This window comes from Xiphophorus maculatus, chromosome 15, assembly GCF_002775205.1.
Source record: "Xiphophorus maculatus strain JP 163 A chromosome 15, X_maculatus-5.0-male, whole genome shotgun sequence".
NCBI lineage: Eukaryota > Metazoa > Chordata > Actinopteri > Cyprinodontiformes > Poeciliidae > Xiphophorus > Xiphophorus maculatus.
In genome coordinates, this window is record NC_036457.1 from 2,656,361 (window position 1) to 2,673,418 (window position 17,058).

General features: G+C 36.7%; 1 protein-coding gene across 1 annotated transcript in view; it reads right to left on the reverse strand.

The window, feature by feature from the left end:
• ift172 (intraflagellar transport 172) overlaps positions 1 to 17,058 on the reverse strand; it is a 39,657-nt gene that overhangs the window by 9,373 nt on the left and 13,226 nt on the right. The window contains exons 19-36 of the mRNA XM_023348064.1: positions 16,613 to 16,697; positions 15,829 to 15,921; positions 15,523 to 15,600; positions 14,240 to 14,488; positions 13,564 to 13,642; positions 13,365 to 13,485; positions 12,227 to 12,371; positions 10,261 to 10,350; positions 10,036 to 10,133; positions 9,798 to 9,933; positions 7,769 to 7,885; positions 7,128 to 7,270; positions 6,918 to 7,011; positions 6,534 to 6,598; positions 4,057 to 4,237; positions 3,866 to 3,975; positions 2,879 to 3,008; positions 496 to 594 (exon numbers count right to left, since the gene is read on the reverse strand). Of these exons, the coding sequence (XP_023203832.1) occupies positions 496 to 594; positions 2,879 to 3,008; positions 3,866 to 3,975; positions 4,057 to 4,237; positions 6,534 to 6,598; positions 6,918 to 7,011; positions 7,128 to 7,270; positions 7,769 to 7,885; positions 9,798 to 9,933; positions 10,036 to 10,133; positions 10,261 to 10,350; positions 12,227 to 12,371; positions 13,365 to 13,485; positions 13,564 to 13,642; positions 14,240 to 14,488; positions 15,523 to 15,600; positions 15,829 to 15,921; positions 16,613 to 16,697 (2,113 nt within the window). The remainder of the gene's footprint in view (positions 1 to 495; positions 595 to 2,878; positions 3,009 to 3,865; positions 3,976 to 4,056; positions 4,238 to 6,533; positions 6,599 to 6,917; positions 7,012 to 7,127; positions 7,271 to 7,768; positions 7,886 to 9,797; positions 9,934 to 10,035; positions 10,134 to 10,260; positions 10,351 to 12,226; positions 12,372 to 13,364; positions 13,486 to 13,563; positions 13,643 to 14,239; positions 14,489 to 15,522; positions 15,601 to 15,828; positions 15,922 to 16,612; positions 16,698 to 17,058) is intronic.

The window sequence follows — 17,058 nt, forward strand, 5'->3', positions numbered from 1 at the left end:
ACATAAAATTTTTCCCATTTTCTTTCTTTAACAGTTTCAGACCTACAGTATGTAGAGGTATAAAGTGTTACACATTTCTTAAACGTTTCATACCTGCTTTGTCAAAAAATCCCACATTTTTCTAAAAACAAAATGCAGAGTGGAATATTTTTGATCAAAAATGAAGATTGTTTTTTATCCATAATTATTTTTGGAGCAATGAGAGTTAAAAGCAAAAACCGACACTCATAATCCAAAAGTGTGATAAAATGTTGTTTTTTTTTAAATATCTTTACTGCATAAATTATTTTCAATAACTTTAAACTCATCCTTAGATACAATGTTTTTCATATTTTTAAAATTGTTTCGAAGATTTTATAAATGTTTCTACAAAAATCCTGATTCTTTTGAAAGACAAAAACCCAAAATATGCAATATGTTCTAGAAACAAAAAGCAAAGTGGAATATTTTTGTCCTGGTTACTTCAGCCATAAGTGCGTGTGTAAGTTCACTCACAGCGTTGAACTTCCTCAGCTGTGCGAGTCGCGGCCCGACGACCTGAACCACCTCTGTGGCTCGGTTCCCACTCAGGAACTTGATGGAAAGTTCGGCTGCCTGGAAACAAGCAAAATGTAAATGTAAATGTAACATTCACCTGAACTGGAGTTTTAGACCTAGTGACAAAAAGAAAAACATGAAGAACAACACTTTGAAAGCAAAACATAAATTTAACATATTTGCTTATTTGGAACTAATGAAATGTCTTCATCGCTGTTGCAGGAATCAATGTGAAGAAACATAAACACATGGACGAGTTTCTCTACATGCTGCGACACGAGTTCTTTAATCCTGGAAATATTCTCCAGCTGATAAAAGGCTGATTTTGTAACCACCTTTATGTGATTCTGAATGTTCAGTTTTGATAAATAGTTAGTGTAAACGCTGATGTCCACCTTTAATCCCATTATTGCTTTTTCCGACCCTTTGACCTTTGCTAAAGCTTCGCCAGGAGGCCCAGAGTTCAATCAGCAAACGGTTGTAACTCCCGACTCGTCCCTCGGGTTGACGCTACGGTTTCTGGGTTAATAAAAATCCCAGCGGAAACAAACCTATTGATCGCCACGACCTTTCCCTTCACAGCAAACATTCAAATTTCAAATGATCTCGTCTCTGCAGCCCTCAGGTCAATAACACACAGAACCAGATGTTTATCTTCACACCAAGGAGACAAAGATCCACTGAGCTTCAGAGAATCTCAGCGACCGACACCTTCAGCTACTTTAGACTTGAACTTAAAATAAATGCACTGATGTCATGCATTTGAATTGGACTAATATTTATTTCAACTGCAAATCTGATTAATGTAAAAGCTGAACAACAACACGCTGAAAAGGCAAAATATAAATTACAAAGATGCTACATTTACCTTTATATTATTTTACCTAGGGATGCACCGATATGAAGCTTTGAGTCGACATCTGATATTTAAAGATATTATTTATAGGGCTGCTGCTAACAATTATTTTAGTAATTGATTAATCTACTGATTATTCTATTAATCAGATTTTTAAAAATCCCCCATTCTACAAATTTAACAATTTTAGTATTAAACAATATTAAAAATACATTAAAAGAGACAAATAAACTAATAATTCAATTGATAAAAAAAATAATAATGTAACTAACAGGTTTATAAATTGATCATCAAAAGGCAGGAATGCATGTCCAAATGCGTCCAAATATATAATGCATTCTTATATCGCATTTCTTAATAATTGTGGTATAAATGTAAAATAATCTGAAAAGTAAACACCTGTTGGGAAATAAAAATAAATAAATAAATAAAAGTAAACATTTTATTGCCTAAAATGCAATAAAACTGCAAAAAACTTAAGGAGTTTTGACCAAAACATATTTACAAAGGAGTTTTTTTTCTCTTTTAATAAATACAAAATGTATACTGTATATTTTTAAACAGTTTTAGCTTAATTACAGTTCTGTATATGTTGTTCTTTCTGCAAATGGCATTTTTGAGTTTGTATACTCTAGTTAATTAATCTTGTGAAGTCTCTCTCTTCTGCACACCACACAAATAACTATCGATGGTAATATAAACTTTAAATGTCATCCAGATATAATCTGGTGCTTCAGGCTGCAGAACGTCGAGAACCTCAGAAACATTCTCCACAAATAAAACATGCTGTACCGTTTATTATTCAGCGGTTTACCAAAAGCAAAGATTTCATCACAGATCTGGATGGATTTTCTGTTTCCACCCAGGGAAAAGAACAAAAGTGAGAGAGACAGAAGACTTGACAATCTGCTTCTGTGGCATAAAAAAAGAAGATCTCTTCAATCAGTTTGTGCCAATTTTCAGTCACAAGCGCTTCTGAGTTTTACAAGTACAGTGCCTCTCAAAAAGGGATTGATTTTGTGATGAAAAAAAAGATAACATTCAAAAATAATGTTTAAACTTTTTGCGGATATAATGGGATGAAAAATGTCCGCACTACCTGATCAATTTGGAAAACTTTTGTAAAGAAAAAGCCATATTTTGGTGAATATTGTGAAGCCAAAAATCTGACTTTCCAAAAGACTGTAACAGACTGAATGGTGAAATTAAATCAAATCTATTAGCATAAAGCAGAGCCCTTCGATCAGAACGCGACACAAAGAAAAAAATAAACAGGAACAAATAATAACAGCAGACATTTAACCATGCATTCATTCATCCAGCCTCCGGGGGCGCTGTTATAAAGTTCATGAATAGAGTGGGGAGATAAAAACTTTGTATGGAGTTAACAAACATTCAGGTAGTTTGGATCTTCTTCTCCAGACAGAGTATTGAATGTATTTTTAATGATTCATGATTATTGAATGAATTTTATGGGACTTCTACCTTCATCCAGCACTTTTCCATCCGGGTGAGGTTGGACTCGTCCTTCACCTTCAGGTAACAGTCGACGGCGCGGGAATATTCTCCGGACTCCTCCCACTCCTTGGCCTGCTCCAGCAAACCATCCACACCCCTAGGCACAAACATTCAGGAATACATGCGTCAGGAAATTTTTCCTTTTGTTTCCAAAAATGACTGCTGTAAATTTTAAAAAATGAACAGTATGTCTGATTACTAAACCACACCTCCACAGCAGCTTTGCAGGGCTCCCTAATAAAAAATGGGGCTTGAAGCTGTAAACTCTTCAAGAATAATTTTGCGTTTTTTTCCTCACTTTCTTTCGTCTCCACTGGCAACTTTTGATCTTTTCTCCCATGAGCCATTAAAGCATCGGGGGGAAGATGAGAGCTGCATGCTGCTGGTTTGCTTGCTAACGAGCTGTTGGAAGTTTTAGTTTCAGGGGAAAAACACGAGAGATTTTTAAATAAAGCATCTAACTAACTATTTGTGGAAGGATTCATTTGGTGAGCTTCAGAGGAAAGGCTGCAAAATCATTGGGTTTGTTGTGATTTGAGGTTGTTTAAAGGTGACCAATTATGATTCCTCAAAAAGGTTAGGTATATAAAACATGTTTATTACATTTTTTGCACAAAATAATTTTTTAAATAATTAGATTTCAGTCTGCAGTTCTGCCTGTTTTTAGTTGTTGTTGGACTTCTTGTCACTTTAAATCCAAATAAGCTGTTGCTGGCCACATCCACCAACTCAACATTTACACTAAATCAATTCTGCACAGTTTTTCTGTGTTGATCGATTCAAAAACTTCAGATATCGGTACTGACAGTGAAAAAAGTGGATCAGTGCATCCCTACAAAAACAGCCAGGTGATTTTTTAAGTGCTTGGGCTTTTTTAGTAGCAGTAGAGACTCAAATACAAGTATAAACATTTCAGAATGTCAGGGCTGAATTAAGGCAAAAATATAACTTTACCGGCCCCCCTTCTTGGAGGTTTCCCTCTCGTAGTCCTCCTGCAGAATGGAGAGCTTGCTGGGGAGATACTCCTTACAGATCCGAAACGCATCACTCCACATGTCTGCATCCTGTTAAACACACATGTAAGAAATAAAAACAACCGATCTCAATGAGGAATATAAAACAATAAAGCATTTAAAAAACATCACCTTATAAAACTTGACGGCCAGTTCAGGCCTCTGCGCTCGCAGCAGGAACGCCTCGGCCTTCAGGAAATCCTTCTCCTCGAAGCAGAACCGGGCCTGGCCGACCAGAACCTCAGAGACGCTCTCCGGGTCGTAGCTCTCGGCCACTCGCTGAGCGTCGGCCCAGTCCTTGTTGTGGACATACCTGGGACAGGTTTGAACAAAACATTAAATTAGACAAACTTTTAAATATAAAATAAGAGACAAATGAACTAGTCCACCATATTTATTCACTAATCTGGAGTAATTTAAATAAATGTGTTATTTGCCCTCCTGGCAGAATATTTTAAATTAGAAATCATGACTTTCATTTAATTCACAGGTGTCAAACTCAAGGCCCGTGGGCCAAATTTGGCCCACCTTAAAGTTTTATGTGAACCGTAAATATAACCTTCAAAATAATCATTGTATGTGTAACCTGCACAAAATAAGGAACCCGTATTTTATTTTGGCGGGTCAATCTGACAGCACCCTTTAAGTTACGGGTCACAGGTGACTCGGATCTCAATCGCTGTTGCTGCTGTCCCTGTGGCCAGCTGCTCGTCTCGGCGTCTTCTAAACTTATAGAAGAATACGGCTGGATCGAGGCTTACAAAAAGGACCGAAGGATTAAATTGGGTGTTTCCTGTCGACCGCTCGACGGTGAGTCGTTTAATTTACGTACTTTGTTTTCTTTGGAAATAGAAATGCGGTGGCGACACGCCCACTTAATCTGTGCATTAATGACTGAAAAGTTTATTTATTGATTTAAAAGGTCATTTTCTTTTTGTTAATTTTGTGGCCGAATAGATTATATATTGTTAAAATATTAAATAGGCCTTTTGATTTTTGTAGATTTGTCCTTTTAGGACAGTTTTAGTTATTTTTTTGATTGATTTTTGCTAACGGCCTATAGAACTCTGGGCTTGGTCATTTGTTTTTATTGGGGAGTTGCGCAACGGGGAAAAAAAAGGAAAAAAAAAACAATTGTTTATTGAAACGATATGGAAGTCAATTAAGTTTAATTGACTGCGTCAATTAAACTTAGATATAATGTGAAAGTGCACTTTAATTTGATCTGTACCGGTAACTTTAATTTGATTTGTACCTTTTACCGGTAACTTTAATAAGGTCTATACCCTTGATTTGAATCTGAATGTAACTTTGAATTTGATCGCGATCTTTAATTGGAAATTCATTTGAAAAAAATCATGAGAAAACACTTTATGGAATATAGTTATTTGTTTATTTTTTTGTAATTGTTGAATGTTTTTTTATTTTGGATAACAGTTTAACAATGTTTAAACATGACAGCTAATTTGTTTTATTTTTATTCATGACCTTGTTTAGGTCAGGTTTTTTCCCACCCCCGGTGTCACGTCAGGATGGCGAGCTACCGGATCACCGCAGCTTCGCGGTAGGATTTAAATGAACCAAGCTATTTTTTTCATTCTGGACCTATTTGCTCTGGATCTTGGAAAAAAAAAGAAAACAATCAGATATTGATTGATGGACTATTGATCACCTTGGATTCATGAATGGACCAAAATAGAAACTCTTGGGTGACATCAGGGTTTATTGTTTTGTTGCTGAGTGCTTGTTGTTTTTTTTTTCTCTTCCTTTGTTGTGTTTTTGGTTATATTATAGAAAATCACTGTTATTATAAATATTATTATTATTGCATATCTCCATATATATATGAAAGAAAAAAAACAAGTTGAATACAATAACTTAAACATACTTTTGTCTAATGGTATTTTATTCACACCCACGGGCTCCATAGCCGAATCTAGTTGAGCGCCATTTGTTATATTTGGCCGTAGTCAGGCGCCTAGCCTTAAGTAGCGTTACATATGTCTAGATAATATTTTAGCAATCAAATTAAGGCAAATTTCTATGGGAACGGATAAGGGCCACTAAAAAAAAAAAATTGACTTTTTCTTAGAATTTAGAAGAATTATTCTGACTTTAATATTTTAAAAGTAAGAACCAAAATTCTGAGAAAAATAATTCTGAGGGAAAAAAGTTCCAAATTCTGACATTTATATAAATAATTTTGACTTTTGATCTCAGAGGATTAAAGCCAGAAATCTTTTATTTTCAGTGGCCGTAATCTTCTTCCGTAGTTTTCATATGCAATCTGCCAAATTGCATTAATGTAAAATGATGTTCAGTACTTTCATAAAAGAGAATTTCAATAATTCAGATAAATAACGGGAAGCAAGACAGTTAATAGCTTTAAAAACAGATGAAAGTTAGAAATTTATTCTAAAATGGATGGAAAGCTAGAGCAATAAAAATAAAAATGACTTGTGAAGTTCTTAGAAAATGTCCACAAATAATTTGGAATAGCATTTTATGATGATTCTAACCTTCTGTGCTCAGTTTTATACAAGTTAAATTTAGCTAAAATGAGTTTTAAAGAAAAAAACAAACAAACAATCTCTTCCTCCAGTACTCACATGAACACAGCTTCTTTTGGTTTTCCTGCTTTGATGAACTCAACTTCCGCCTCAGGAAACCTTCCCTTGTTTTCAAAATGAAACATGTCAGAATTAAGGATTAGCAGAAAGTATGAGCTGATAGTCGCAGGTAATAATGTCTGCTGCATTAGTGACTGATCAAATTTACAACAATGACAATAAGGGAAGCATGTCAGACTGTTGGAACTTCATTCGGATGGGAACTGACTTCCTCCTTCGCCTAATAAAGAAAAATCCCAGTTTTAATGAGCCGAGCCTCGTTACAAAGCGTTGAACATCGCTTCATAATCGCATCCAGCTTGTAAACAAAATCTTTCCCTCTGTGATGGCGGCTTAGATAAATGAGACAGGTGGCTAATTTACCTCGTCCTCCAGGTATATGGCATGCTTCAGGTGGATCTCAGGAATCTTTTCTTTGCAAGACAGGCGAGCCAAGTCAAAGGCAAAGTCAAATTCACTAAAAATTTGAGGAAAAATCAGTAAATAACACTTTGTAGACATGAATCTAAGCAGTAAAGTAATAAATCATACAGTAATCTCTGTTGCTAAGCAGATAATGATGATGATGCTCACAACTTATTAGTAGCAGACTCGATAGCGTAGTCCAGCAGGCCAAACTTGTTGAGCAGCTTGACGGCGGCCTCTCCGCCCAGAGTCTTGGCCCACAGGAAGGCCACCTGTTTCTGGGCACCAGCACCTCCATGGCTCTTCGCCACCTGACGCAGATCCCAGGGATATTTATAAAGAAATCAGTGCAAAGCTCGTACATATATTGGGAAATTTGCAGCTGATGATACGAGAGACAAACATGCAAGTTGTAAGTTAGTTTGAGACAACATAATCATGGTATTTCCAATACTTTAAAAGTGAACAATTTAGTCCTTTTTTGGACATATTCTATACGATCTTTCCACATATCTATTTTAATATTTTCTCTTATTTATGTCCAAAGTGCGGTTCAGGGGACATTTATGGCCGTTGGAATAATTTTGTGTGGCTGAAGAATGGTCCTAATTTGGACACATTTTGTAATTGAGTTGAGATTAAAAATGGAAAGTTAATTACTTTTTAAACAGACAATGCTAAGTGTTAAGTGCTAGCCTTGTTGTGTTTTGCTTTTATTTATTTTTTAGAGCTGCTTTTGAACCATAATAAATTGAACACTGACCCAGTATATTTGTCATGTAGTAATGATTCTAATGTGATGTTTTTACCCTGTATGCGTCCTCCCACATGTCGTGGATTCTGTACATATGGACTGCTGCCTTCCACTCCTCCGCCTCCATTAAGTGATACTCTGCTTCTGAGAACCGGGACTCGGCTTCCAGCTCCTGCAAAATAAATAAAAAAGAAGCATATTTACTAAATGTACCAGCATGAGTTAAACATCAAACACAGAAAAGTTTCACAACTTAAAGCTTAGCATGAATTATTAGCCTTCGGTATCCCTGCGCAAATCTGGGACACACACAAAAAAAGAAAGAAATAAGAATCTGCTACAATTATTCAAAGCACTTACAATTTCACTTTAAAGCAAGATAAAAAAAAAGTAAGTATTAAACATATTTAGATACATTTATATACAAAAACTGCCATTGTAATCATTCATGTATGTAGCTGTGTAGCTAACACGACTATGAAAAGATTATTTTCTGTGTAGCCACTTGGGAAAACCTTTATGATTATTTGTTCCATTAAAATTAGAAGCATTATTACATGTGTAGAAATCAGTCTAAAACTAATTTGTTGCTGAAATAAAAAAAGATTAACAAGCATTTTTCTTCATGTTTTCATTCTGTGTTGAATGTATTGTAGATTTGGGATTTGAGGCCTTTGAGAGTTGATTTAATTTAAAGGTTCAGTAGTCTGTGTTAGATAATTCATGAGGGAATATTCCAGAGTTGCAGCTCATTTACTGTGAAATTCACTAACGCTCTTTTCAGCGACTACAGTCACCATGACAGACAATGTAGTCAGCGACAAAAACCCAACAATTTACATGAGCAGCAAGGGTCCAACTTAGAGGCCAAGAAAATGTAAAAAATAAACCAAAAAACTGAAATCTGACATTTGCTGTATTAAAAGAAAGTCATCTAGTTTTCAGTTTCTACTGGTTTGTTTGACATTTATATTTAGTTATAAGAACACAATTTGAGTCACTTTCTTTCAAAACATTTGCTAATATTTACTGCTTCTAATTTAATAAATAAATAGAAACAGTAAAGACAGTAAAACTCTCTAGATAAATATACTTCTACTTAATATAAATGTCATGGTGGTAAAAAGACAAATAGTTTGTGTGGTACTTAACATTTTCCTTTGTAAGAAAATTATTTTGGCAATATTTTTACCCTTATTACAAGCAAAAGTCTCCATCTGCATCAACAACTGCTAGACGGGACAAATTTGCATCCGTTTTGAATTGCAGTTGGGGGCCACACAAAATCAGTCCATGGGCCACAAATGGCCCATGTGCCACACTTTGGACACCCCTGATTTAAATGATCTGAAAATAACTGGTCTTAATTTCTGCTTGTGTTACACTAAAACTGCAAAAACTGTTCTTTTGGTCTAGTTAGTGGAAATATCTTAATAGACTTTAAATGAGACAGAACAAAATTATAAGTAACTTTTCAGCAAGAAATAGGAGCCAGTAATAAAGTCAATAATTCCTCAATATGTATTTATATTTGTAAAAGAAGAGATCAAATACGACTTAATAGGCACTAAAATTTTCAGAAAGATGCCTTTTTATTAAAGGAACAATCTTTACAGATATAACAATCTAAATCTTTAATTTAAAAGAAATTTTAAAATTAATATGATGAAGTGATACAGTGTTGAATCAGCTGAGTTTTGTGTATTTTTTGTGTATTTGAAATACGTTAATAGATGCCAGATATTATACGTTTATACTTCTTTCTGCTCCCTTTCATTCATGATTTCTTTTAGTTGTTACTTAAAGTATTTATATTTATTATTGAGTGAAAAAAAGTACTAGTTCCACTGGAATATTATTTCACTTATAACTAGAACTTTTTCATCAATATTAAGGAATTAATGACTTAAAACAAACTCCTACCTCTTGCTGAAAAGTTACTTGTTTTCTTACTTCAAATGTACTAAAATATTTGCACTACAAACTAGACAAAAATACTTGGTGAGATTTTGTGTTTTTTTCAGAGAATGAGGTCGACTGATTCCTTCATGAGGGAGTTTTTCCATCTGTTGCTGCTGCTGCACCTTGGCCAGGTGGAGGTGGGTCTCCGTCAGCAGGTCGGGGTGATGTTTGCCCACTACACGAATTACATCATCAAACATCCGGTTCTTCTTGTACATGGCGACAGTGAGGTCTGGTCGATCCAAGGTGGAAAAAAGCCTGCAGGGTAAAAAAAAAAGTTTTAGTATATTTGTTTCTTTTTCATGCAGTTTTGATACAGATGAAAGGTGAAAGTAAAGGTGGCAGCTTGAGTTCGTTTACCTTTCAGCCTCCTTTAACTTCCCGTCCTCCTCCAGCTCCTGAGCTCTGCTGATGTACAGATCGCCAACCTCCTCCTGTGTCATGCACTGCACAGCCAGCTGCACACATTTCACAGCAGCAGCAAATAAATCCGTCACATTGTGGAGAAAATCTTCAACAAACTGGCATTCTGGATGAAAGGAATAAATAAAACTAACTTTGCTTCTTCAGTGGTTTGTCACTGACCTTGTGAGCTTCCTCCCAGCGCCCCGCTGTGGTGAACATGTCAACTGCATCTTTAATGTGACCGCCCTTCACAAACAGCTGCTGCGCCACCTTCAGGCCAACAAAGGAAAAACACATCCATGAGATGGATGGATGAAGAACAATAACCATGACAGATGATGGAAAACAAAACGATGGGTGGATGGAAGGATGATGGATGGATAGATGGATGGATGGATAATGGATGGATGGATTTATGGTTGGGTGGATGGATGGATGATGGCTGGATGGATAATGGATGGATGGTTGGATGATGGATGGATTTATGGTTGGGTGGATGGATGGATGGATGGTTGGATGGATGGATGGATGGATGGATGGATTTATGTGGATAAGGCTGGATTGATGGACGGATAGATGGATCGGATGGATGGCTGGATGATGTATTGATGGTGGATGGAGGAGGATTGATGGATGGATGATGGATGGATGATGGATGGATTTATGGTTGGATGGATGATGGATGGATGGATGGCTGATGGATGGATTTATGGTTGGATGGATGATGGATGGATGGCTGATGGATGGATGAATGGATGATAGATGGATGGATGATGGATGGATGGATGGATGGATGGATGATGGATGGATGGTTGGATGGATGGTTGGATGCTTCACTTCCTGTTGCGTAAACTTTGCTGCTCCTTCAGTCAAATTTCTCTTTCGAATAAACAATGGGAACTTTTTTGGCGTGCTGTTGTGGCGTAGGGGACGGCGCGTAGGGGACGGCGCGTAGGGGACGGCGCGTAGGGGACGGCGCGTAGGGGATAGCGCCACCCATGTTTGGAGGCCTTGAGTCCTCGACGCGGCCGTCGCGGGTTCGACTCCAGGACCCGACAATATTTGCTGCATGTCTTCCCCCCTGTCCTTCCCCGTTTCCTGTCAGCCTACTATCATATAAGGGACACTAGAGCCCACAAAAGACCCCCTGGAGGGGTAAAAAAAAAACAATGGGAACTTTTCTTTCTCTCCATGCAAACTCTCAGGTTTCTTCTTCGTCTTACCGAACCTGCAGTAAACTTCTCTTTCCAGACGTTTCCAAAGCGGCGGCGCGGAGCGCTTGTTATCTTAATTACCTTGTGTGAATGTTCCCGCAGAGCGATGCGGCTGCTATTTTCAGCAGCTGACGGCGAGCGGAGGCCGTTTGGCTCAGCTGAACTCATCACAATCAGCGCAACATGCAGAGCGCATCAACACCATCATCAGCTTCCTGTTCCTTTATGCTTTCCACTTCCTTTATCTCATTATGTTCCCCTTTCCAACAGCTATACCCCATAGTTTATTGTGTTGAAGGTACATTCAGCAAACTTTTCATTAAGGCTGAAACGCCCTGCAGCAAGCCGTTACATAAACAGAGAGATGGGAGAACAGTTAAAATGGCGACTGCTTAAACGCTTTATAGACGCCACAGACATTCATTAACAAAGCTGCAGAGACCCAACAAATCCATTGTTCCTCAGCTTAAAACGTATGACATTTAATGACTTTGTGGACTATTATATTCTGCAAATTATGTTTAAAACACATAACATATGTTTGGAAAGAAAGATTTATTAAAAGAGACAGAATTTATAATTTGAGAGGATCAGAGAATTTTTTTTTTTTTTACAAAAAAGACAGGAATTTAAACATTATTTATGTTTGGTTTTCATTTTGTTTTCGTTTTCTGATCCTTTTTGTTTTGTGTACGGTAACAGGTCTACATGTAAGAAATGCTTAAAATTCAAGTATAATTTAGTCGATATGGATCAAAATAAAGTATTTCTTGATTTAAAAAATCCTTGAAGATTGTTGTATAATCATCTCACTATGGATTAAATAATTTAAAGGTCTGATTATTTTGGGGGCTTTAAATTATTCACTGTTCTCTAACTAATTTACAACTTTTCCCTCCATCTTACCCCAACATTTATTTCTCTCCTCTCACCTCGTAGTCCTGAACGGAGGCGTAGTGCTGAGCTATCTTAACGTAATATTTCTCTGCTGATGGATCTTCCTGTAACTCCAGGATGTGGACGGCCTTCTTCCACTGGCGAGCTGCGATCGCCGCCTCGATGGCTTTAAGGGTGCAGCTGGGAAAAAGACAACACACACACACTTTATTATGAAAATATTTAGAGGTTTAACCATTGATATATTAAATTACTGGATTGAATATCACGTGGTATCACACATGCGCTATTGATGGCAAAGGCAAAATAATGTAAGAACACATTCTCAAATAAACTTTAAATAAACTTAAAATTCTAGTGAATATTTAACACTGGAGCTGGAAGACATTTTAAATACCCAAAATAAATAAACAAAACAACAGAAACAACAAATAAATTGCATACTGAAGTTTCTGTAAACAAAACTGCTCTTCAAAAAAAGGCCTAGTTGAGACCAAAACACCAGACTGTGGGCTTTTACCGTAGATTGTGTTAATATCCATAACAATCAAGCAGGATGAAATATTTTTTGCTGCAGCTCGTTCAATTTGAACAAACTATTGCTCCTACAAGAGGCAATTATGTTAAATTAAATTACTGTCCAATATCAAAGAGACATTTGCTTATTCCTCTCTTTAATCTAACCAAACTCGCAGAAACTAAACTGTTAATATGACCATATCAAAACATCAGAAATTTTCTCAGCTTTAATTTATTTAGCCTTATTTTATAGAAATCAGACAAGAAATAAGGGGCATTATGAACATTTCTGGTAGAGATTCATGCTCATCCCGCACTGGAACAATTTGGTTTTGCAGATTTATTGCATAGTAATGGCGCCTACAGGTGTGCATCAGTAGCTATAGCGACTAATCGGCGCAAAAATATACCGGTGGGTTTAGCTACCCGTTGGTCAAAGCTAAACTTCCTTATTCGTTCAAACTTTCTCTGCTAAATCTGGGCTATGACTAACTGTCTATATTTGGATTTTTGGGCACGGTTAAAAATAATTCCTTTTATCTTTATAATTGCATTCTTGGTGAGGATTTAAACAGGGATTTTTGGCTCCGTCTGTTGTGTTTATTTATCTTTCCTCCTCTCTCCTCTCCACCTGTCCATATCTACACCACCCACCCTGCTTCAATGAAATGATTGATGGCGCCGTCCATCTGTTTCTGCTGGACGAGGTAGTCTCCCCAGGCCTCCTCCAGATTCACCACCTCGGCAGGGAAAGCAACACGAGCCAGCTCCACCGCTTTGGGAAGAGGGAGAAAATTACTTGGAATAAAAACTACAAAAATATAAATAAAGATATGAAGATATTTGAAAATACCTTTTCTGAAAGCTCCACCTTTGCAGTAGCACTCCAAAGCTCTCTGGTTGTTCCTGACCTTCTCATATAAATCTCCAGCCTGGTCAGTAGAAAAGAACATGAAGATTATGGAAGTTAAATCCAACAGTTTTTCCTGTATTTTTTATATTTAGCATTCATTGCAGACAAATATCAAACATTTAGTTTCTAGGGATGAAATCTGCAGCTTATAATTACAGATCAGAAACATTAGATGATTAAACCAAAGAAGTCTCAAATTCTTCATCAACCTCTACTTGAAAATCCAACATGGCTACCCTGCGTGTAAAATGTGTTAAAAGTATTTGGACTTTAGTCCAGGATCCGAGTTCTGACTCCAGAGTTTGATGTAAGGCTATCAAACTCAAATAGCTGTTTTATTTACCTTAAAGGTACTGGCAAAACAAGTAAAAAGGTAGATCTTGTACTTCTCTTCACTTTCAGATGTCTAATCCAACACGGATGGAAGATTTTTTGAGAAGAGATATAGATATAGGCACAGACATAGGAAAATGTGCAGAGGAATAGCAGCCAGATGGAGTGGAGCTCAAAATAACAAGCAGAACTGTTGCTCTTGTGCTCAAAGTTTTGCTCTCCTGTCATCAGTTAGGAGAACAATACTTCACTAAACAAATAAATAAAAATCACCACCACTTACTCTCTCGTAAAACTCTCCCTTGATGAGGCTGGCAGCGATGCGGCTGACGGTCTCGGTGCTGTTGCAGATCTCCGGCTGGCTGATTGTCAGGCGGGCGGCTTTGGCAGGAAGTCCCGCCCTGAGGTAGAGGTTGATGGCGCCCTGGAAATCTCCTTGTCTCTCCTTCACTTCGCCAGCGCGCTCGTCCTGACCCGTCTCCGTCAGCCACTGGTGGTAGTTCTCACGCAGGCTGTTGAGCTCCGGGTGGCTCTGTTGTTCACCCAGGAAGGAAAAACTGTGTTATCATTTAAAGACAGCTTGTAAAGCAACACGACGGCTTGGACATTCACAAACATCTACATTTATTTCACGTATAACCAGGACTGATTAAATGGAGCCTGCAACGTTGGGTTTCCATGGCGACAAGTAGGGCTGGGCGACATGGGTTAAAAATAAAATCTTAGTTTTCAACACCAGCTCCACGTTCAGATTTAAATTGACATTTCTCTTGCTGTCTGTTCAAAAAAAAGAACTTAAGAATGATAGAAAATATTTTCAAAAACTAGTTTTTATTTTAATAATCACTTCTCTGACATATATGACTAAGTTGTGCAATTGTTTAATTACATGGATATAGGCATAACATTACGAGGGAAAAAAACAATTTTACCAAAACTTCTTGAAATAGACTCAGTTGTTTGCATACCTGCTGATAATAATTTGATGCTGATATATTAAAATATGAAGTATTTCTTTATCTCTTAAACCGACACCAAAGTACAACTTTACAAGATTCTCAATATTCCTCATTTTAAGTTTTAAAAAAAATAATTTTTTATGTTTGAGTTCTCATAAAGTGACTACTTTATTCTCGTATTATTTTGACTTTATTATGGTATTACTGTGTTCTAGTAATACTATGACTTTATTCTCACAATAAAAAAATTATCTTAGCCTGACCATATATTACAGAGTTGACCTGAATTCAAGATGGCTGCCCTCAGAGTGTTGTCATCACTCTGAACTATGGAAACCCAAGAAGTGCATTGGTGAAAACAAATTCCTGATTTGCCAAAAATTAAATCTTCAAAAACAAAAACAAAAAGATTAATTGATAAAATCAATTTATCACATTTAAAAGAACCTATTAGCAATTAACTTCCTCGAAAAATATGTTTAATTTGGCTTTGGTGAGACCTCAGACCCGGTAAGATAAAAAAAATCCTCTATATTCAGGTAGAAAAGAAAAGCTTGATGCATTTAAATAAGGACTGTCTGCATGTATTTCTGTCAGGTAAGTTCACCTTGGCTTCGGCCACAGCAATGCAGTCATCCCACATGTGGAGCTCTTGGTACATCTCTATGGCCTCATCAATGGCATTCTGCAGATGCACACAAAACATCAAACATATCAAATGACTGTTGTTAGGAAGCAACACAGGCACATTGATTAAAAGCCTTTTTGGTTTGTGAGTAAATTAGCTATAACTGACCAATAAAACCATCTCACTTTTGGCAGAATGGGTCAGATGGTTTTAATGTATCTTGAAATTGCAACTGTTAAAATACTAACTGGTTAAAATTATTTCTGTTTAGTTAGTCACACCAACCTGCTCCATGTAATGCATCTCAGCCAGTTTAAAGTTCTTGTCCAACATGGCCATGTGGGCTTGGACTTGGTAAAATGACATCCCATCTTCTCCCTAATCAGACGTTCAAATATGAAAATGCAGAAAGCAAAATTCAGCCAAAATGCTAAGGTTTGCTATTATGTCACTAGGATGTTGATTATCTTAATTCATTTAGTAGACAAATAACCTGATAAAGAAGGCTTGTTCTAAAATACCTCTTTGAAGAACTTTAGTTAATATGAAACAACATTTCATTTCCCTTTGTGATCAATAAAGTACTTTAATTTTAATTGAAAAAGTTACATTTAGCTAAAATGCTAAAGTTAGCTTCAAGGCTGTCAGTAGCATGTCATTGACTTATTCCATTTAGTAGGCAAACAACAGCGTATAAACTAAATTTAGCTAAAATGCTCAGTTGATTATTGACTTACAATTTAGTAGTAACAAAAAGAACAAGCCAAATTTAGATAAAATGCTTAGGATTGCCAAAAATACCTTAGCTTTTGAGGATTTGCTGTGTCATAGTTTCAGCTAGAAACGCTATTCGACTTTCAGTTTGTAGAGATGTTGATACCTTTTACGGTTTTTCTACAACTTCCCTCTGAGCACCTTGTTATATTTTAGCGTGTGGGCTATCACTAGCAGGTTGACTAACATTCATTTACTCCATTCAGTATGCTAATATTAGCATTTATATCAAAATTAGCTAAAATGCTTAGCTGAAATCATTAGCTTGAGGGCAGTCAAGTGGTTTAAAACAAACCGTTTCCTGTGAAACCTTGTCTGCGATCTGATTGGTCTGGTGGAGGAACCGGACAGTTGAGGCGTCACCTAGAGCAGCAAAACATCTGTAGAATGAGAATTTAAAAAACAGAGAAGAAGAGAACGATCAAGAGAGATAAGAGGAGCGATGAAACAACAGTAAAGGCTGATCGAAGGCCTGGAAACCTGCAAATTTAATGAACTGAGATAAATAGCAGAATCAGTCTAATGAGCCTTCACATGCACCGCAAGTCTGAGAAATAGAAACCCCTTATAGCATTCGGCTACTTTATTACCAACTCTGTCTGAATAGTTGCATCAGATTAATGAAGAAGTCATAAAGAGAAGTTTAAAAAAAAACAACTCCTTCTTACTGACTCTTCCTCATTAACATCAGTTTCCCTCATTAAGGGCATCCACTCCAGAGTAAAAAAAAAAGGTTCTTTT